The 22,707-nt window shown below is 48.3% G+C and overlaps 1 protein-coding gene, 1 long non-coding RNA gene and 2 other non-coding genes across 6 annotated transcripts in view; 1 reads left to right on the top strand and 3 right to left on the bottom strand.

Moving 5' to 3' along the window:
* Positions 1-3,609: 3,609 nt before the first annotated feature.
* Positions 3,610-3,773, bottom strand: LOC121822615 (U1 spliceosomal RNA). The gene has a single exon (XR_006063793.1). It is a non-coding gene; the product is annotated as a U1 spliceosomal RNA (small nuclear RNA).
* Positions 3,774-10,142: 6,369 nt separating this feature from the next.
* On the bottom strand, positions 10,143-10,306 carry LOC121822604 (U1 spliceosomal RNA). The gene has a single exon (XR_006063783.1). It is a non-coding gene; the product is annotated as a U1 spliceosomal RNA (small nuclear RNA).
* A 5,663-nt stretch (positions 10,307-15,969) lies between these two features.
* Positions 15,970-22,707, bottom strand: part of Snx6 (sorting nexin 6) — a 40,749-nt gene continuing 34,011 nt past the window's right edge. For all 3 annotated transcript variants that reach the window (XM_076550663.1, XM_076550662.1, XM_015989271.3), the window contains 4 exons: positions 22,233-22,319; positions 20,327-20,486; positions 20,162-20,247; positions 15,970-16,675 (listed from right to left, as the gene is read on the bottom strand). In XM_076550663.1, coding sequence (XP_076406778.1) covers positions 16,622-16,675; positions 20,162-20,247; positions 20,327-20,486; positions 22,233-22,319 — 387 coding nt within the window. In that variant the 3' untranslated portion in view covers positions 15,970-16,621. The remainder of the gene's footprint in view (positions 16,676-20,161; positions 20,248-20,326; positions 20,487-22,232; positions 22,320-22,707) is intronic.
* Positions 16,617-17,826, top strand: LOC121822331 (uncharacterized). Its single transcript, XR_013044295.1, has 2 exons — positions 16,617-16,735; positions 17,629-17,826. It is a non-coding gene; the product is annotated as an uncharacterized LOC121822331 (long non-coding RNA).

Raw genomic sequence — 22,707 nt, 5'->3', positions numbered from 1 at the left:
GTTTTGTGGTTTCTAAAAGAAGACTTTCTTTCTTAACAGGCTCATTAGGGTGTTGGTGTTACTCAAGTTCGCCTGTGATGTGATCTTGATAGGAGTTTTCGCTAGCGATAGTGGCAGTTTATGCATTTTAGTGTTCCTTTTTACTGTCTGTTTCGTGTACTGGCCTTCCAATAGAGACCAGTTCTTGTGGGCCCAGGAACTTTAAATGTGAATCAAGCTGCACGGAATTCGCTTGTGCCTCTGCCTTCCAAAGCCCATTAAAGCTGAAAGTTCAGTATTTGAAACTCACATGGTGAAAAGAGGAAATCCTGCCAACCCCAATTCATTAAAGGTTCTCTAGATCCAACAGGAGCGCCCCTTACCCGCTCGCTGCCTAGAATTTTTCTGAGTGTTGGGATCCAGTTTCTGATTCATACTGGTGTGGGAAGTGTGTGTGTGTGTGTGTGTGTGTGTGTGTGTGTGTGTGTGTGTGTGTGTGTGTGTGTTGCCCGCATGTATTCCTGTTGCAGAAGGCATCGGATCCCCTGAGACTCGAGTTACAGAGCGTTGTTAGCAGCTCTGTGGGTGCCAGGAATTGAACCCAGGTCTTCTGGAAGAGCAGCCAGTGCTCTTCACCACAGCTTCTGTGAGGTGATGTGCACAACAGCTGCATCGTGTCCCCTGGACAGCTTTTCGCAGCCCTCCTCCCACACTGTCAGTCCTTACGTTCTTCTGGCCCTCTTCTGAGTTCCCTGAACCTTAAGTGGGGGAGGTTGGTGTAGACCATTCATCTGCAGTTGAGACTCACAGTTACTTATTCTCAGCATTTTGACCAGTTGTGGATCTCTGCAGTAACCATTACACCAACGTGCTGCAGAGAAACGTTTTGGGGTATAAAATATATTTAGAAGGCAGTTTGACAGCATGACTATTTAGCACAATATTTTGTGAGGGAAGACATTGTTTTCCAGTGGTAAACCACACAACCTACAGAAAACCTTAATGAAATTCACTGGGAAACATTATATGATGCCTTTGGCACATGCCTTTAAAAGATGCCAGCACTCAGGAGGCAGAAGCAGGCAGATCTCTGAGTTTGAGGCCAGCCTGGCCTACAGAGTGAATTCCAGGACAGCCAGGGCCACACAGAGAAACCTTGTCTCAAAAAAAAAAAAAACAGCAAAACAAAACAAAAAATCTTCATTGCAGCCTACAGTTCCACATCACAATCCATCATCATGGAGGCCAGGAAGGATGCTGCTTGCTGGCTTGCTCTTTACAGCCTGCCTGCTCAGCCTGCTTTCTTCTAGCACCCAGGACCACCAGCCCAGTGGTGGCACTGCCCACAAGGGGCTGGGCATTCCCATATTCACCAGTGATTAAGGAAAAATGCCCTTCGGGCTTTCCTGCTTATTGCCGATCTTATAGAGGCAGTTTCTCAACTGAGATTCCCTCCCCTCAGATGACACTAACTTGTGACAAGTTGATAGAAAGCTAGCCAGTTTAACCCCAATAGCACTCAGGTGGTGCAGGACCACTGTGAGTTCAATACTGGCCTGGTGTCCTGGCTAGATTTATGTCTGTAAATATATCTAGCTGTAAGGCCCTCTGTCTCTCTGTCTCTCTCGTTTTGTTTTTTTGAGATGGGGTTTCTCTGTGTAACAGCACTGGCTGTTCGGGAACTCAATTTGTAGTCCAGGAGTTGTGCCTGTGTCTAGAGACCCCCAAGCAAGACCACCACAGAGCCAATATCATTTGCAAAACACACTGGGGTTTATTGATAACAAGCAAGCTCGGGCTTGGTCAGCATCCCACTGGCTGGCCAGGTGAAGGAGGACGGCCCTGAGCCCTCAGGGTGAGGGGTTTTATAAAGGGGAAAAACCACAAACAGGGTGGTACAAGCCTTGGCATCATATGATTGGGTGAGGGTGTGTAACCTTTTAATTTACTGGTTGGGGGTTGCAGTTATCATTTGGGGGGCAGGCCTGAACAAGTCCCAGGCTCTGTCCTTGAGCTGCCGTGGGGGCTGGCTGGCCTTGCACGTTCACATTGACCCATGCACGTAGCTCTAAGTTGCTGAGGGGTCCCAGACAGTAAACAACTGGCTGAACCTTGAGCAGTCCGAGTACGTGCAGAAAGGGAGCTACCGCAAGGACTATGTCATGGCCCTCCCAGAAACTGCCTGCTCAAGTCACAGGAAACTGAAATTGAGGCCTGATGTCCAAAAGAAAACTGACAGCCTGTTATGGCGTCTGCTTGCTCCTTTCACAGGCTGGCCTGGAACTCAGAGATCCACTTGTCTCTGCCTCTCCAGTGCTGGGATTAAAGTCGTGCAACACCACCCGGCCCTAAGGCATTTTATTAATTAGTGATCCCTGGGCTGTTGGTCTCAGGGTCTGTGAGAAAGCAGGCTGACCGAGCCCTGGGGAGCAAGCCAGTACACAGCACTCCTAGCCCTTGCCTCTGCATCATCAGCTCCTGCCTCCAGCCTCCAGCCAGCATCCTGCCCTGCTTGAGTTCCTGTCCTAAGTTCCTTCGATGTGGAAGCATAAGCCAAATAAACAAACCCCTCCTCCCCAAGTTGCTTGGATCACGGTGTTTTGTCCCTGCGACAGAAACCCTGACTAAGACACCTGGTCTACATATCTAGTTCCCAGCCAGCCAACAAATACACAGTTTAAAAACAAACCAAATAAGATATGAAAGTAGAGGAGGGGGACTGGAGAAATGACTCAGCTGTTGGGAGCACCGGCTGCTCTTTACAGAGGACCCGGGTCTGGTTCCCAACACCAGCCACAAGGTGGCTGATACTCGTCTATATCTCCGTTTCCTGGGGATCCAACCCCTACCCTACTGAACGACCGGGGTGCACAGATGTACCAATGTTTGTTTCCCTTTCCATACTGGCAACGATGGTTTCCATAGCGTCCTAGTTAAGGCTCGCTGTGATTAAACAGCGTGACCTTTAAAAGCAAACAGATGAGGAAAAGGGTATACATGGTTTTACCCTTCGGGTATACATGGTTTTACACTTCGGCATCATAGTTCGGCATTGAAGTCAGGGCTGGAACTCAAACCGGCAGGCAGGAGCTGCTGCAGAGGCCACAGAGGGGCGTGCTTACCCTGTCGCCTTGGTCATCACTGCTCAGAGACTCATTTCTTAGAGAACTCAGGACCACTAGCCTAAGGTTGGTACCAACAACAAGGCTGGACCCGCCCTCCTCATTCACGAAGAAAACGCGGGCAGGCAGACCGGCGGTGGCCGGCGGCGCAGGGCCTTTAGTCCCAGAATGGGAGGAAGGGGTAGGTGGATGTCTGTGAGTCCAGCCTGGTCTACAGAGGGAAGATCGATCCCCCAGAGCCGAACCTTGTAAGGCAGTGTGGTGGTTCCCCGCTCCGACATAAACTCCAGTTTCTGTCAAGCACACACATTCCCAATCTGTCTTCAGTGCCAGTGTCTACTCCAGTGTGTATATCCGAGGACCGAGAAAAGTAAGGATGGACAAAAATGAGTCACAGAAGCAGATTCACAAGACACATAGAGCTTAGACTTGTATATACATCTTGAGGTGGCTAGGAAAAGTGTCTCAAATGATAGAAGGCTTAAGTCTAATGTTCGACGGAAATCACCAGGGGAGAGCGCGAACGCAGTCCCCCACTACCACAAATTATGCAGTCGAGTTTCCCGCATTTGGGGAAATCGCAGGGGTCAGCACATCCGGAGTGCAATGGATAAGCCTCGCCCTGGGAAAACCACCTTCGTGATCATGGTATCTCCCCTGCCAGGTAAGTATGAGTTGCTCGACACGCACGCACGCTCTCCCTACACACACGCGCCCCTTTAACGCACGGTCACCCCGGTCGCCACACCCAATCGACGCCCACGCCCTCCACACCCGTCGCGGTCTTCTCTTCCCCGCGGACAGCACACTCACCCACACGGGATCGTCACCGCGCGGGACGCCGCCCTCCGAGTTCTCGGGACCGGCAGCCACTGCGCGCCGATTCGTTTGCATAGCCCCGCCCCGCGTGCTTTTTTTTTTTTTTTTTTTTTTTCCCTTGCGACCGCGATGTCCCCAGGGACTCCCCGAGCGCACTACGTAACCTAGGAGGACCCTAAACTGATCCTGCCTGGGTGTCATCGTCCACCGCTGGGGTCACGCACTCGGGGATTGTGCGGGCCAGGCTTTCTCCGAGCACCCAGGACCACAAGCCCTGGGGTGGCACCGCCCACCGTGGGCTCGGTCTTCCCTCATTCACCACGGGTGAAGGAAATGCCGGTCGGGCTCTCCAGCCTTCAGCCGGATCCCGCGTCAAGTTGACAGTCAACTGGCCAGCGCAACCCTGTAATCCATCCCAACGCTGCGGCTGTGCAGGAGCGCCGTGAGTTCGAGGCTAGACACCTGTGGTCTACACATCTAGTTCCAGGTAGCCAGGGCTACCCGCTGAGATCTCGTCTCAAAACCAACCAACAGGCAAACAAAAACAAACAAGACATGGAACTGGAGTTGGGGGCTGGAGAAACGACTCAGCGGTTTAGAACGCGGGCTGCTCTGTCGGAAGACCGAGGTTCGATCCCCGCACCCACGGGGCAGCTCACAGCCACCTGCCAGCTCCGGTCCCGGGGGACCCGACAGCCTCTTCTGACATGCACAGGTCCTGGCACACAGGTGGTGTGTCACTCGTGAATACTCACAAAATAAGTGTTAAAAATGGTCAGTGGAGGAGGCTGGTTGGGAAGACGAAGGGGATCTGCAGGACTGTGAGGGGACAAGAGAGAGACCAGGGTCGTGGACGTGGTTGACGTACATTGTGTGCGTGCGTGAAGACGTCGCTAATGAATGGAGTTATTACGAATAGCTGCTGTATGTGGAGGGTTACAGATAGGCAAAGGATAACCCCAGCCGGCACTCAGGAGGCCGAGGCAGGCGGATCTCTGCGAGTTGGAGGCCGGGCTGGTCTACAGAGTGAGTTCTGGGACAGCCAGAGCTACCAAACAGGAACGAAGCACTAAGACTCGAGGGCTGGGCTGTTTGGTGGGAGCTCTGTGAGTTCTAGGCCAGCCACAGCTCCACGGAGAGACCCTGTCTCAAAACAACACACAAAACTGCGACCTGGGCAGGGACATGTATATATAGCTTGGTGAGAGAGGGCATGCCTAGCGTGTGAGATCAATCCTCAGCACTAACGGGTTAAATAAACAACAACAACAACAACAACAACAACAACAAAAAACCGCTAAATCCAAAAACCTGCGATAAAGTGATTGGTTCTTTTATTGTAACCACAATCACAGCCTGCCAGTAAAAGAACCAGCTGAGGGGAATACCTTGCTGGCTTATACTCTGCTAATCTATAACAAGTCGCTTGGGTATGAATGTACGTAGGTTCTTGGGAATTATTTGTTTTTCAAATGTTTAATCACGTACGAGATATGGAAAACATACTGTTTCTTGTATTTATTGTCACCATTCAATTGAAAAATAAAATATCACCACATTGTAATTCCTATATTGCCTGAAAGGATTTGTTGGGGTATATAAGCTGTAGAGGAAAAATAAAGAGAGAGCATAAGATAGAATAAAGATAGAGTTAGAAGGAAAACATCGCAAATGAGAGAATAAGGAAGAATAAGACCGAGTCAGAAGGAAAACATCAAGAGAGAAGGAAGGGACATCTCTGGATAGAGATAAGAAAAGAGAATACAGAATGCAGACAGAATACAAAAGAATAAAGAGGTCTGAAAGAAACCATCAAGAGAGTATGGGAGTGTCTTCCCCCTCATCCCCTCAGATTAAAAAAAAAAAGCTACGGTAAGCAGACTCCGAGGACTCCCTTTGAGCCCTGTGCTGCTGGAGGTTGGTCCCCCAGGCAGCAAAAACTGTGGTAACAACAGCCACTGAGCTGACAAACTCCACCCACGATCACTCTGGACTGCAGCTGCTCAGGACAGTTTCAGGGCAGCTAGCTGAGCTGGTTCATCCTCATGCACTGCTCCATCCAGGACTTGAGACAAGCCCAGCCCCTTCCCATCACACACAGACTGGCAACGAAGGATGCAGCTACTCTCCAGGCCTTGACCATTATCTTAATTTTGTCAGGGTCCCCTAGAGATGCCACTGCCCCCAGACAGCAGGAAGCAATTCAGAGAACATGACGCCCACATTCCCAAGAGGTGGGGTGGGTGGGTTTTGGTGATTCTGTGGGTTATGGATATTTGTCATTGTTTAGGGGGGTTGGTTGCAAGTTGTTATTGGTCATGGTGAGGAAAAAAGCTAAACAAAGGAGTTTATATTCAGGAATCTCATTCTGAAAAGAGTAAGAGGGTATAGAAATGATAGAATAAAAGGGTAGATTATTTAATCTACTTTTAAACTAAAAGGACAACTACTAGTCTTAAATATTTTATATTGCTATGGATTTTTGTATATTGATACCAATTTAAGGTTATTTTTGTTATATCATATATATGTTTCTACTCTTGTTTAAGATATTTTTGTGGGGTTGGGGATTTAGCTCAGTGGTAGAGCACTTGCCTAGCAAGTGCAAGGCCCAGGGTTCGGTCCTCAGCTCTAAAAAAAAAAAAAGATGTTTTTGTATATTGATACAAATTTAAGGTTCTTTTTGTTATACCGTATATGTGTTTCTACCCTTAAGATATTTTTGTATATTGATACAAATTTAAGGTTCTTTTTGTTAGAACATGCTGTATACACACTTCTGCTCTTCTTTAGGGTGTTGTACCTACCTATGCAGCTCATTTCACAATGTAATTTCTAGTCCTTGGAAGTTGTTATTACAATCTATTCAGGATATAAAGAAATGCAGGTTAGTAGTTCATCACCTATAACAATCAAACTTGTAACCATGATAGGTATGTTTTCAAGGTCAAACAGAGATATATTTTAATAGAGAGATGGTCTTCAAACACTTCAAAGACCTACAGAATATGGCAGTTAAAATGTTTTGTTAACACAAGGCTTTTCATGACAGTGAGACACGTCTGCTCCTGGCAGCGCTGATACACTTCAGAAAAGATGATGGGCACCAAAGAACCTCCCTATGGAGTTTGCTTTCAATGTGGCAAAACTAGCTATTTGGGCAAGAAACTGCTCTTGTCTTGTCTGCTGACATTATGTTGTACAACTGGACAAGCAGGACACTGAAGAAAAAGACTGTTGAACTTTGCCAAGACAAGGTAGGACAGTCCTTCAAAATTCCTGCTTCACAGGAGTTTGTCAGATATTCTAGGCCTGTAGGCCCAAGATGGATGCCCAACGTTGGAGAGGAACCTTGGTGACTGTCCAGGCAGCCAGCTGCTTCTGTCATTTCTGTAGTTTTGGAAGTTGTTTGCTCTGCACTTCCTGTTTACTCAGGTAATAGTATATCCTTCTCGGGTCTCTGATGGAGTTGAAGACGAGATACTTATAGTTACAGCTTTCCTTGTTATGGAGTACAGAAAAAACCACCTCACAAAAGAGGTATAAAGTGTATAAGGTTGAGAGACATGAATGCTTAAGTTATTTATCAAAGGAAATGGTTTAAGGTCTAAAAGGGTAATTTTAGGCTGGAAATACAAGCTATGATAGGAAGCAAATTAGGTACAAAACTTTTGACTCATCAAGATAGGATATATAATGAGATATTTTCTCTAAATTTGCCAAATGCAGATAGACTGGACATTGTAAATGTCATTCTTACCTGATAATTGTTCTTATTGTATATAGTTTTACTATGTTAGAGTTAAAAACTGTTCCTTTTGCCGGGCGGTGGTGGCGCACGCCTTTAATCCCAGCACTCGGGAGGCAGAGGCAGGCGGATCTCTGTGAGTTCGAGGCCAGCCTGGGCTACCAAGTGAGTTCCAGGAAAGGCGCAAAGCTACACAGAGAAACCCTGTCTCGAAAAACCAAAAAAAAAAAAAAAAAAAAAAAAACAACAAAAAAAAACTGTTCCTTTTTATTTAGACAGAAAGGAGGAAATGTTGTGAGATATCCCTGTGAAGATATATTACTATGATTGTTTTAATAAAGAGCTGAATGGCCAATAGCTAGGCAGGAGGTGTAGGCGGGACTTCCGGTCAGAGAGAGAAAGGAAGTAGGAGTTGACAGACACCAATGGGACATGAAGGGAGTCAGATATACTGAATAAAAAAAGTCACAAGGCAGAATGTAGATTACTATAAATGGGTCAATTTTAGTCTTAAGAACTAGTGGGACAAGTCTAAGCTAAGACCAAGCTTTCATAATTAATAGGAAGCCTCCATGTCATTATTTGTGAGCTGGCGGGCCACAACAAAGCATGCTACACTCTTCCAGAGACACCAGGTTCAATTCCCAGCACCCACTCCCACCTGGCACCCACATGGTGGCTCACAATCATCTATAACTCCAGTACCCAAAGTCCCTACACTTCTCCTGGCCTCTGTGGGCATTTTGAGAAGGTGGTACACAGACATCCATGCAGGCAAAACATCCACACACGTGAAACAGTACAATTTCTCTGTGTAACAACAGCTCTGGCTGTCCTGGAACTTGCTTCTGTAGACCAGATTGGCCTCAAACTCACAGAAATCCACCTGCCTCTGCCTCCCGAGTATTCAGATTAAAGCCGTGTGCCACCACTGTCTGACCCACAATACAATATTTATAACAATATTTTTTCGAGACAGGGTTTCTCTGTGTATTTTTAGTGCCTGTCCTGGATCTAGCTGAGTGCTGAGATTAAAGACATGTGCCACCACTGTCTGGCAACAATATTTTTAAAAAGAGATTTATTTATAATCTGTGCCACGGTGTAGTCAGGGTCTGAGGCAGCAGGGCAGTCCAGCCTCGATGGACTGAACCCCAAACTGCCACGCAGAAGCATCGTTATCGATAGTTACACAGAGGTTGTGATTTAGAGTAAAACAAGTTCCTCTTACCAAAGCCCCTGGTCTGATCTACATGTTTCGTGAAGGAAAACGTCACAGCCACTCCTGAAACTTTAGTTCTCATGTGCACTGTTAGCAGTACTCAATAACGCAATAACGCAGATTTACCAGGACCTCACTGTGACAAAAGTCACGAAAACGCTGTAAAAGTCCTGAAAAACAACTGTTTGGCTCCGCCTCCACCCCTGGCACCCTGGTATCCATATACCCAAAGAGTCCGAAGTGTTCTGGTGGAAGATCTACCTCAACTGCCCTCCCCATCTCTTTCCCCAAACCCACCCCTTCAAAGCCCGCCAAACACAGCTCCTCCCCCAGAGAGGCTCAAAACCACTCCCACGGAATTCATGAGCAGATCCCAGAAAACAGACACGTGGTTCTTCCCGGTTCCTCTCTCGGCCCCTTCTCCTCTCTGAGGGGCCGGGAATCATCTGGGAACGCTTTACCCATTAAACCTGGGCTTTTCCAATTCGGTTTAATATGGATTGCTGCATCGACGGAGAGGCCTTATTGGGCTGCAAAGACTTATCAAACTCTATAAATCGAGCAATGATTTCCTAAGTACAGAATCTCTGTTTTGTGTGATGGAAAAGTCCCACAAATGGACAGTACTCTCAGGACAATATCATGAATGTAATAAATCAATACAATTAATGTAATTAGTGAATATCATAAATATAATTATTGAATGAATACTGCGAATGTAATCAATGAATACCAGAAATGTAGTTAATATATGTATAATTAATATCATGAGTGTAATTTGAAAAATAAAAAAGAACCTCTATAAATCACAGAAAACACTGTTTTAAACATCGATTTCTTCAATGTCTAAACATTCCAGAAAACAACAGTTTCATTCTAATGTTTACCTTAGATACAATGACTCTACTAGACTTCCAATGCAGAAATGAAATCCCTCAACCCTCCTGGCAAGCCTCCTCCTCCTCCATGAACTCCTTTATAAGGTGACCGGAAGTCTCCCAAAAAGCACTCTCTGCTCTTCTCTCTGGGGCTGCCCGACCCGACTGCAGGGGCCCACTGTGCAGAGTGGATGCATGGATGGACTGGCAACGTGGGTGCAGATGCTTGGAGCAAATAACTGAATGATAGTCGTGACTTCTCACCTCTCTCCAAACAGTTTGTAAATGGAGCTAACAACGAGGAACTGGAGGCAGTCAACACATGTTGAAAATCGTTAGTTAGAAGAAAAGTCTCTTTTTAGAAACCACAAAACCAGGGGAGAGCGCGAACGCAGTCCCCCACTACCACAAATTATGCAGTCGAGTTTCCCGCATTTGGGGAAATCGCAGGGGTCAGCACATCCGGAGTGCAATGGATAAGCCTCGCCCTGGGAAAACCACCTTCGTGATCATGGTATCTCCCCTGCCAGGTAAGTATGAGTTGTTCGCCACGCACGCACGCTCTCCCTACACACGCGCGCCCCTTTAACGCACGGTCACCACGATCGACACACCCAATCGACGCCCACGCCCTCCACACCCGTCGCGGTCTTCTGGCCCCCGCGGACAGCACACTCACCCACACGGGATCGTCACCGCGCGGGACGCCCCCCTCTAAGCTCGCGGGACCGGCAGCCACTGCGCGCCGCCTCGTCTGCATACGCCCCGCCCCGCGTGCTTTTTTTTTTTTTTCTTGCCATGCGACCGCGATGGCCCCAGGGACTCCCCGAGCGCACTACGTAGCCTAGGAGGACCCTAAACTTCTGATCCTGCCTGGGTGTCATCGTCCACCGCTGGGGTCACACGCTCGGGTCCGTCCACCGGCCGAGCTGCACCCTCGGCCCGTGAACCACTTTCCTTTCGCACAGAAGTTCGCTACAAGTTCTCAGCAGAAACCATGACTAAGCCGGCTGTGGCGCTCACACCTGTCATCCTAACACTTGCGAGGCAGAGGCGCGAGAATTGTCCGGACCTAGTCGTCCTGATGCTTGACGTCATATTTATGGCGGCGGGGAGAGGGTGGAGGCCAGGACGACTGTGGTGGACCGGGGAGACCTCAGGTCGATGGGCACGTGCGCTCACCTTCTCACCCTCTGACTGACCATTTGGTAAACACTGAAGGAGTGATTTCTTTCTCTTCCTTCCCTCCTCCTTCCTTCCCTTTAATACTCCGTCCCAGGCTGCCGAGTCATCTTGTGTGATCTGCAGGTGACCGTTCTGGTCTAGAGTATCCACCTCTTTAAAACCCAGCTAAAGCAGCTGCAGCCCGGGACAGCATCTGCCGGGAAAAACAAATCAAAGCCCCTGCTCCCAGTCTTCCTTCTCCCCACTGCTCTGCTTGGAAATCAGGCTGAGGCCTGGAGCTGGGGGAGCTGCGGGTAGGGCAGAGACCACAGGTGGGTTGATTCATAGCAGGGCAGAACACAGCTCCCTCCAAAGGCTCTTCTGACATTCTGGGTGAGGGAGAAAAAGTCCTTCCTCTCTCTGTCTGAGGTGCTCAGTCTTAGTGACCCTCAGTCAAGGTTAAATGCCAACAGAGAGCGCTTCACCAGCACTTTCTATTTGGCTTGCTGTTTCAAAGAAAACAGATGGATGTGAGTGGACTTGCTCCCTGCGACAACGGAGAGTTCAAAGAGTGTCTCATCTCACTCCCGTTGGAAAGCCTTTTTTGTTGTTGTTTTTGTGACTGTTGTTGTTATGTGTTGTGCCAAGCCCTTTCCCGGGGAGCTGCAGCATACACACACGGCTACTCACCCTAGAGGGGGAGCCCACAGCAGACAAGAGTGTGGATTCTGTAAAGGCCCCCTTGGTGAACCAATGAGTTTTCTGGGGGTTAGTTACAAGGATGTGGGTGAGGAGTCACTCGTGGGAGCAGAACTGACTCAAAGACAGCTGTACCACCCAGCCGTCCCCAGCACACGGGACCCCAGTCCACTGTGCACAGCCTGCAGGCAGCTCAAGCGGGCTGGAGCGTGTCCCCTCCAGTGTCTAGGCTGATCTCCACCTCCTCCAGGCCTCTGCTCTGCTTTCAGAGGCTCCTTTGCAGCTAGCTCCTCTGAGGGGGACTCTCAGCCTCCTGGGAGGACGGGGGCCTGGTGGGTCTGGTCAGTTTCAGGGACTTCTTGAAGCTATTTTGAGTTGTGTACCTCCTGGCTTAAGAAGTTTCAACCTCCCAGGAAAGTGCTACACCACAACATACATGTACATGTGTGTTGTGTGCAAGTACCCACAGAGACCAAGACGGTGCCTGAGACCCTGGAACTGGAGTTACAGGCGGTTGTGAGCTGCCTAAAGTGGGTGCTGAGACCCCCACTCTGGTCCTGTGCAAGGGCAGGACAGGATCTTGACAGATGAACCATCTTTCAGGCCTCTCACTCCCGCTCTCGATAGATGAATCTGCGACCAGACGGGAGCAGGTTTTGAATTCCAACTACCCGAGGTTCTCTCGATCCGTTTGCTGCCCCGTGCTCCCCGTCACTCAGCCTTCCAGCCTCACTGTAGGAATAAGTCATCAAGTCAACTGGCTTCTTACGGTTCCAGATCGACCCTTCTTCACACTCGCTGCCAAACACCGCTTTGACTGCTCAGCTCTACGTCCCGGGCCTCCCACTGGGTAGGCAAAGTCTGCTTCTGGGCTGGGAACCCCACATGCTTATGGTGACCACTAGTGCCATCTCTCCCTAGATTCCCGGGACGATCGGTAAATGTTCAATGTACACCACCCACAGCAGGGAATCCAGAGTGGATACAGGGCCAGACAGCCAGCTAGTCAATGACCTGTCCCACAGGCACAGAGCGGCTCTCTTAAGTATGCCCATACGATCTTTTTCCTTTGGGTTTCGTTCATTAAATCTAGTTGTACGTGTGTGGGTGCTACAGCAAGCGAGCGTGTCCAGGTCAAGGGCCAATTCTGGGAGTTGGCTCTCTCCTTCCACCCCATGGGGTCTGGGGATCGAACTCAGGTTGTCAGGCTTGGCAGCAGTCACCTTTACCCAATGAGTCACCTTGCTGCCCCCAAACCATTAGGGGGAGGAGTAGGGGATGTGTTGGGGAGCAGCAGCTATGTAGCCCTGGCTGGCCTGGAACTTACTATGTAGACTAGGCTGGCCTCAAACTCAGAGATGGTGCCTGCTGCAGCTGGAGTTCAGGGTGTGACCAGAAACGACACCTGCTGCAGCTGGAGTTCAGGTGTGACTAGAAATGACACCTGCTGCAGCTGGAGTTCAGGGTGTGACCAGAAACGACACCTGCTGCAGCTGGCAATAAAGGTGTGCACCACACACCTGGTCTCTTGTTCTTTTGAGGCAGGTTTTCACTTGTGGTCTTGCCTGGCCTTGATCTTAGGGCAGCAGCAGTATCCCCCTGCCTCAGCAGTATCCCCCTGCCTCCTTACCCCCACCCCTGAGCAGAGATTACAGGAAAATGCCACAATGCCCAGCTACATGATTTTGTTTTTCTAAAAAAGATATATTGGCCTGGGGAGATGATTCCAAGGACAAGAGCGCTGGCTGCTCTTCCAGAGGTCCTGGGTTCAATTCCTAGTGATCACATGGTTGGTGTCTTACAACCATCTATAATGAGATCTGGTGCCCTGTTCTGACATGCACACACATAAATGCCGGGAGAACACTGTATTCATAATAAATCTAAAAAGAACCCGATTTACTTATTTTATGTATATGAGTGCTCCATCTGCATGTCCGCCTGCACCCCAGATCCCACTATAGATGGCTGTGAGTCACTATGTGGTTGGTCGCTAGGAATTGAACTCAGGACCTCTAGAAGAGCAGCTGGTGTGCTTAACAGCTGAGCCATCTCTCCAGCCCCCTACATGTTACTTTTCCAGGTCTTAGTGAGAAAGCCTGGCACTGTCCACTCATTATGTATGTTTGGAACCCCTACCCAAAGTCCCCTGGCTAGTCTGTACAGCTGCTACTACCTACCCCCACCCCACAAGTTTAAATAAAATTAAAAAACTCTAACAATGAACCCAGGGCCTGCCAAATCGGCTTAGGGGAAAAACACACTTGCTGTCATGGCTGACTGTTGGGGAATATTATTTTAAGGTGTGTTACTTTTGTTTATGATGCATTTGTTTAACTCTGTGAAGCTGTGTTACTGTACCTGTCTAAGACACCTGACTGGTCTAATAAAGAGCTGATCCGCCAACAGCGAAGCAGGAAAAGGATGGGTGGGGCTGGCAGGCAGAGAATAAATAGGAGAAATCTGGGAGAAAAAGAGGTCTAGCAGCAAGAGAAAGAGGAGGACCTCAGGGTCCAGCCACCCAGCTACACAGCAAGTCACGGAGTCAGAGTGAAAGAAAAGGTTAATAAGTAGAAAAGGTAAAAGTCCAGAGGGAAAGGCACACAGGGTGATTTAAAGTTAAGAAAAGCTGGCCAGAAACAAGCCAAGCTCAAAGCAGACATTCATAACTAAGAATTAAGCCTCTGTGTGTGATTTATTTGGGCGCCGGGTGGTGCCCCCAAAGAGACAAAGAAAACCCACAGTGACAGCCTGAATCTGATCCCCCCACTGCACTTGGGGTAAGACTCACTGGAGTTGCTCTCTGACCATCTCCTGAATCCCTGCCCGCGACCACTGTATATACCCATTTAAAAATGTAAGTTAGGATCTGGCGGTGGTGGCTCATGCCTTTAATACCAGCACTCGGGAGGTATCTCTGTGAGTTCGAGGCCAGCCTGATCTACAGAGCAAGTTTCAGGACAGACAAGTTACACAAGTTACAGAGGAACCCTATCTCAAAAAACCAAGATAGATTGGATGGATGGATGGATGGATGGATGGATGGATGGATATAAATCAATCAATTGATGGCCCTGACTTGCTCTTCCCTCAGACCTGGGTTCCTTCTTTTCCCGTACCTAGAGCGAGGCTCCAGTTCTTGGGGTCCCGATGCCCTCTTCTCCACCCACCCTTCTCTGGTACTGCACACACATGGTCCACAGACAGTGGTCAGGTAAAAGCATCCCTAAACAGTAAATAAAAATAAGTAAAAAAACAAAAGACACCAGAGGCTAAAGGTGCACTCTACTCCACTTCCTCCCCACAAGAGACCGCGTTGATCAAAAACACAATAACCCCTGGGGGAGAGAACCATCGTACAATTTGGCCCTCAACCATCCATCCCTCAGCATTTACACAGCACCTTCACGTTTCCAAAGCATGGTACCAACATTTATTAATCCTCACAACACCCCTGTGAGGTAGGTCAACATGTCCTTTAGAGCAGAGAACTGAGGCAGAAGTCAAGAGAATCTTGCCCAAACCGGATTGAGGCCACAAGAGCAGCTGGTGAGGGTCGGACGGGTCCTGAATGAGGGCTCCTGGTCCTGCACTCACCCACTGGTGGACCCCGTGTGGGCGTTTCTACCACGGGAGGTCACAGACACGAAGGACAGAAAGGATCTCTCGGCCGACACCAGGAACACCGACTCTGAACAGCACGGGGACACGTGTCAGTCGGAGAGGACAGCGACCAGCACACCGGCCAGCCAGAGAACATGCACTGGGAAAGGCTGGGCGGGGTCAGGGCCACCGCCTGCGAGGCGGCCCCGGGAGTCTTCCGGACGGCTTGGAAAACTGTAAACAAACTAGGAACCCATTCCAGGCAAGACCAGCCCGAATCCCCGTGGTTTCCACATGGGAGAGGACTTGGAAAAAGACAGAGAAATCCATTCCACCTACTTTACACTGGCAACGGGGATCTCGTCCTCTCGTCAGAGAGCCCGGGCGGGGCACCCCATCCGCATACAAACTTTGGTCCCGGGGAATCTACTTCCCTCACCAACTCAAGAGCTCTTCCTTCTAGCAGAGGGTTTTCCTCTGTGCCAGTCAATACGCTGCCATGGTTGCCATGGTAACTAGGAGGGACGCGGTTGGCTGAGCTAGGGACGGGCCCAGAGAAGTGCGATGCTCCTGCATTCCGGAAAAGGCAGACGTCTGCCTCTGCCCAGCTGCTCCTTCTGTGGAGGGCACCCAGAAGACCAGGTCGCTCTGCGGTAAAGCGTCGGTGAACTTGGTTCAATCGGCCTTTTCAAAAGAAAGAAGGGGAGGAAAACAGAAAACCTGCACTGTAAAGCATAATGCTGGAGTAGATTTATTATCGCTACCCCAAATTCCAGAGCGATACAAGGAGCACGGAGTCCAAACGCCGCTGGTATCGCTGGGCGGTTTACAATATTGGTTTAGTTCACAAGTTTAAGGCAAACATACGAACACATCAGCTTTTCTTCAGAGATCGACCATAATGATAAAGCTCACACAACTGACCCAAAACTTTACGTTTCATTAATTCAAAGTAAGTCTCATTAAGATGTTTACACGGATAACATGAAAGAACGCAGGGCACAGGATGCTTAGAAAAAAAAAAATCCAGAAAGGCAACCGTTATCTGTGTGGACAGTGGACTCTTGAGAATGTTAAAACTGGACAAGTGAGCGAGAGGTAAATAAGGCGCCAGCCATCAGATCGCTACGCACGAAATAAACACAGTTAAGACAGGCTACTTAAAGAAAAGAGGAAGTTGGACTTTGGGCTTCTCGGAAGGTCAAGTGCGGGGTGGCAGACGCTGCCCTGCGGCCGGTGAGCCCGGCCACTTCACTGTCTCTCAGAAGAAGAGCCGATGCACCATGCCAGATGATCGGTTGTTCCCAGGGAGCTTAGATGCCGGAAGTCATGGAGAAAACAAACGAGATTTGAAGGCAGCCCTTTTCAACAGAAGGCAGAGTGTGGCCTATGTGTCTCCATTTAAAACGGCAAGGCAGTTCTGCAGCAGCTGGAGGTTGCCCTGGAAGGGAGGAACAAACCGACCATCAATTTCTTTAGTCCCAGCAGCTTGAGAGTCGTGGTCTGTAAATATTTTCTGCTGTCTGTGATGTGTAGGGGTGTTTTGGCTGCGTGTATGTCTGGGCCCCATGGGTGTGCCCGCTGCCTTCAGAGGCATCACCGAGCAACCAAGACAGACAGGATAAAAGACAGAAATGGTATTCTGGTGCCAGAATTCTAGAAACACTTCTATCATAGTTAAAGACACAAAGTGCCAGCCTGTTCACCAAATTTCCACCTAGACCAGTATTCATGGTTTACACAGTCTGACTTTGAGCCATCTTTCCAGCCCTATGCTAGTTTTTTCTTTTTCTTTTTTCTTTTTTAAATAAAAATGCTAGCCCTGCCGCGCGGTGGTGGCGCACATCTTTAATCCCAGCACTCGGGAGGCAGAGCCAGGTGGATCTCTGTGAGTTCGAGGCCAGCCTGGGCTACCAAGTGAGTCCCAGGAAAGGCACAAAGCTACACAGAGAAACCCTGTCTCGAAAAACAAAAACAAAGACAAAAAAAAAAAAAAAAAAAGCTATCATTACATACAAAAGTATTCTACAAAATTCACATGCATCTAGCCATTTGTAGAACAATTGACCTTTCTTCAAAATTTACAGGAGATCTGACTAAAGGTGTGGTGGCACACGCCTTTAATCCCAGCATTTGGGAGGCAGACACAGGTGGATCTACTGAGTTCCAGGACAGCCAGGACTACATAGAGAGACCCAGTCTCTTCTCAGTTCTGCCACACCCAACTGTGGTGCTTTGAATAAGAACGGCCCCATGGACTCATGTTTGAATGCTTAGGAATGGCTTCAGGAGGTGTGGCCTTGACACACTTGCAGGAAGTGTGTCATTGTGGGTGGGCTTTGGGGTTTGAAATGCCCAAGCTAGGCCCAGTGGTTCTCTCTCTGTTGTCTACAGATGCAGATGTAGAATCTCGGCTACCTCTCCAGCACCACGTCTGCCTGCCCGCAGCCATGGTGTCCACCATGATGATAATGGACTGAATCACCCTCTATAGAGCATCCCAATGAACTGTTTTCCTCTACAGTGTTGCTGTGTCAGGCTGTCTCTTACAGCACCAGAACATCCATAAGAAACCCTCCCAAAACAAACAGACGCAAATCCATTCTAGATGCCTATGAATGAATTAGGATTTACACACACACACACACACACACACACACACACACACACACACACACACACACACACAGACTTTCTTACTTTCTGTGGAGGAGTACTCTGCCTCTGTCGTCCATGCACCATGTGTGCCCTGTACTTGAGGATGTCAGGAAGGACATCAGATCTCCTAGAACTGGATTTAGACAGAACTGGGAACCGAACCCAAGTGCAAGACCAGTAAGAGCTCTCTTTTGGGTGGGCGGGGGTTTCGAGACAGGCTTTCCCCGTAACATCCCTGGCCCTGGAACTAGCTTTGTAGGCCAGGTTGGCCTCAAACTCCCAAAGATCTACCTGCTCTGGCCTCCAGAGTTCCGGGATTTCTAGCATGGGTCGCCACACCCAGCACAGTAAGTGTGCTTAACTGCTAAGCCGTCTCTCCATCGCCATCTTTTCCATTTTTAAATTCCAAAAAGTAATTTTTTGTTGTGCATTGTGTGTATATGTGTACAATTACAAACATGTGCAGGAGTCTTGTCTCTCCTACCTTTTTTAACTTAAAAGTGATTTACTCTGTGTGTGTGCAAGGGGAGAGGGGAGGGGAGGGGAGGGAGGGGAAGATGTAAGTACTCTTCCGCCATATCCCCCCCTCTTGCAGAGGTCGAGGATAACTTGTAGGAGTCAGCCCTCACGCTCTACCTTCTTCTTCCTGCTGCTGTGCTGCATGCAGTCTGGACGATCCACACGCTTCTGCACAGTTCTGTGTGGTGATGTATTTTGTCGCCCAATATACTGTGCACCCTAATAAACTTATCTGGGGATCTAAGATCAGAGCCAGCCACTAAATTAGACATAGACCAGGCGTGCTGGCACACACCTTTAATCCCAGCACTTGAGCTCTCATGCCTTTATTGGGTAACACACATCCTTAATCCCAGGAAGTGACGGCAGGAAGCAAAAAGGCATATAAGGCGTGAGGACCAGGAAAGAGGCTTTTTAGCAGCAGTTCAACTGAGACCCTCAGGGGTGAGGACTCAGAGGCTTCCAGTCTGAGGAAACAGGATTGGCTGAGGAGTTGATGAGGTGAGGTTGGTTGTGGCTGTTCTGTTTCTCTGATCTTTTGTTGTTCACTCCAATAACTGGCTCTGGGTTTTTTTTATTAATAAGACTGTTTAGCAATTCATGTTACATCTACAGTTCTGCCTCTGCCTTTCATCTTGTGCTAGGAGTGCTGGGGTCACAGCTGTGCCCTAGGAGTGCTGGTTACAGCTGTGCCCTAGGAGGAGTGCTGGTTACAGCTGTGCCCTAGGAGTGCTGGTTACAGCTGTGCCCTAGGAGGAGTGCTGGTTACAGCTGTGCCCTAGGAGTGCTCGGGTTACTGCTGTGCCCTAGGAGTGCTGGTTACAGCTGTGCCCTAGGAGTGCTGGTTACAGCTGAGGGGAGTGAACACCACATACACCCAAGAACTTATTTAGGCCAAGAAAGAATGTCCTATCTCCTGGGTGCGGACCTAGGATGGTTATGAGCTACCTGATGCAGGTACCTGATGCAGGTACTGGGAACCAAACTCCAGTCCTCAAGAGCAGCAAGTGATCTTAACTATCTTAACCCTCCAGCCTATAAGGTGTAGCCCAAGCTGGCTTTGAACGTGTGACCTCTTCAGTGTGTCCTACAGGTATGTACTACTACAACTGGCAAACACCATAACTATTTTTTTTTTAACATTCTTTTGTGTGTGTATGCATGGGTGTGTGTGGTTTGGAGGTCACAGAACAACCTCCCAAGAAGAGGCTGAGGCAGGAAGATCACTGAGTCCAGGGCCAGCCTGGTCTACCTAATGAGCTTAAGCCCAGCCTCAAGAGTGAGAAGCTGCCTCAACCACAGCAAACGAACAACCTAATTCCCATCCTGTCAGGATGAGAATGAGCTCAGGGGCAGAGTGCTGGCCAGCACGCAAGAAGCCCACCCATAACCACAGTACTGAAACCACAAACCAAAGGAGGCCAGTGAGATGGCCAATCGCGTAAAGCACTTTTACTGTGTGAGCATGGGCCCTGAGTTCCACCTGCAAATTTATACAAGGGGAGAAGCAAAACCCTAAAGGTGTTTTGAGTGTACGCTCGCATGTGTGCAGCACACACGCTCACGCATGCACACACGAACACACACACACACACACACACACACACACACACACACACACAGTGTAAAACATCCAAATAAATCAAGGACAGTGTGTCAATCTCCCGTAGGAGGTTGATCAAAGGATTACCATCTATTTTATAACTGACTCAATTTAAAATTTAAATGTTTCAATATTTAATGATACTACCTTTGCATGCTTTAGTTCTAGTTCTGCAAGTTCCACTAAATTTTTTCTGAATGCAGCAACTCTTCTTGTCTTAAAGTCTATCAGTTCTGTAAACAGAAACATAAAAATTAGAAGGACCCCACCATAACGCACACCTTGCACTAAAAGGCGTGTTAGCAGTAGTACCTTGTTTTGCAGATTCAGAGATTTTCTCAAACTTCTGACAGCACAACTGTTGGGAAGTTTCTGCCTGTAGAACATCTTTGTTTTTGGCTCTTGCCTTGTCCAGGGCTTTATTGGCATTTTCATAGTCCACCAGCGACCTGGACCTTCTATAGAGGAGGTCCTGCAAAACAGAAGCACACTCAGTGTGCGCTGCACCCTCCTGCGTTAGACACCACCACCACCGCAGGGACACTCACACAGAGGGAACTTGTAAATGCTTTGTTCTGGGGGAACCAGGGCCTCCTAGTGCACCACTAATTACACACCAGGCCCTAAATGTTTGTTTGGTTTTATAAATAATAGCTTAATTGAAGCTGAATGCACATACTTCATAACTCACTCATTTAAAATACCCAACTCAGGGCTTGGACTATGTGCACAGAGCTGTATAATCATCCGAACCAGTTCTCGACACTAGTCACTGTTGAATAAGAAAACCCATGCTCACTATCACCTCCATGTGCTTACCCACTCTGGACAGGCTCTCAAGTAGTCAGGATGGCTTCACACTTATTACAAGGCTGCAGGTGACTCTGAACTCCAGAGCCTCAGTTTCCACTTCCCAAGGGCCAGGGTCACTGCATACCCCACAACAGACCTGACTGACACCCCACCCCACCCCACCGCTGCCTGTTTTCTTTTTGTGAGACAGTGTTTTGACTCTGTAGCCAGACTGTCCTGGCACTCAGAGATCCACCTGCCTCTGCCTTCCCAGTGCTGGGATTAAAGGCAAGACCTACCATACCCAGCTGATTTCTTCCTTCTTTTGAAAACAAAACAAAAACATTAAAATCCCACAATATTTATTAAAAGGTAAATGCTGATCTCCAAAATGGACTTAAAAAATACTGAGCTGGGTGTGGTGGTACATGCCTTCAATCCAAGCATTGGTGAGCAGAGGAAAACAAATGTCTGTGAGTTCGAGGCCAGTCAGGGCAATACAGTGAGATTCTGCCACTCTACCTCAACACCCCTCAAAAGAAGGATTCACGGATTTGCATTAGGCTAATCTCTGCATATTTCAATTTTAGTAGATGTGCTCCTGAAGTGAGCACCAGCTAGATTTACATTTAAAGCCATGTTCTAAAAAATTATCCATTTCAACTACATTTTATACTAAGCTGTCCTGAAACTCGCTCTGTAGACCAGAGATCCGCCTGCCCCTGCCTCCGGAGGGCTGGGATTAAAGGGGAGCGCCGCCACCCACCAGCTACGGTGCACATCCTTAATACCGGCAAACCCCACAAACCACTGCCCCTGCTCGTTCGGTAAATGATTTGGAAACTAGAGTGTTCTTGGTGCTTTTTCTACATCTGTGTTAATTTATTTGTCTTATTTTGTTTTCTTGGTCTTTGCTGTTTGATTCCTTAGTCTTTTATACACAGCAGGAAGTGTGAATCGGTTTAAAATATGAGGTATTTGTGTTTAATAGTGTTCTGACCTCAGATAAGGACTTATTTAGACCAAATGAGAAACCAGTAGGTATACAAATCTTATTTAGGCCTTTTCCTTTTTTTGAGACAGGGTTTCCCTCTGTCACCTTGGCTGTCCTGGAACTCAATCTGCAGAGCAAGCTGGCCTTGAACTCAGAGATGCACCTGCCTCCTCAGGGCTGGGATTAGAGGAAGGTGTGTGACATCATGCTGGCCCTGAGAAAGGTAATTTCATATAACATTTATTTGTTTTTGAGACAAGGTCTCACTACACAGCCCAAGTTAGCCTCACCTCCTTTCTCCTGCCTACTCCACCAAGTGCTGGGATCCCAGCCATCACACAGCACTACACACACCCTGAAAATGCAAACCAATATGCCCATAATCAACCGCACAGCCTCCCACCCAATAACCTCAGAAATCGGGCCAGTTACCTTAGCTGCTTGAGACTCCCGTAAGTAGTACTTTAGCAGGTCAGAAAGCTTGAGGTCCTCGTCAGCAGACACTCGGGCCTCTATTTTCTGAAAAGGGGAAATGGCATTAAATCACCTGTTACATTCTGCTCTAAATAAAAACATTTTTAATATGTAGAAATGCTGAAGAACTACAGAACCCACTCTGCTTTATCTGGGCGGCTTTCAAAATTCCAACAAGAAACGAAAAGGAAAATCAAATAACACTAATGAATTTATAGGAAAATTCTGTATCTGGAAACTTGGCTTTCCTCTCATTTTTGGCTTCACTATTACAGAATCTGCTGCAATGGCAACTGAAACGTGCTCACCAACAGATGAAGGAATTTAAGATGAGATGGAAAGGAAAGTTAAAAAGAACTCCTTGCCAGGTGGTGGCGCACACCTTTAATTCCAGCACTCAGGAGGCAGAGGCAGGCAGATCTGTGAGTTCAAG

The sequence above is a fragment of the Peromyscus maniculatus genome, chromosome 14 (assembly GCF_049852395.1).
Source record: "Peromyscus maniculatus bairdii isolate BWxNUB_F1_BW_parent chromosome 14, HU_Pman_BW_mat_3.1, whole genome shotgun sequence".
NCBI classification, from domain to species: Eukaryota; Metazoa; Chordata; class Mammalia; order Rodentia; family Cricetidae; genus Peromyscus; species Peromyscus maniculatus.
This window is presented reverse-complemented; position numbering and strand designations above follow the sequence as displayed.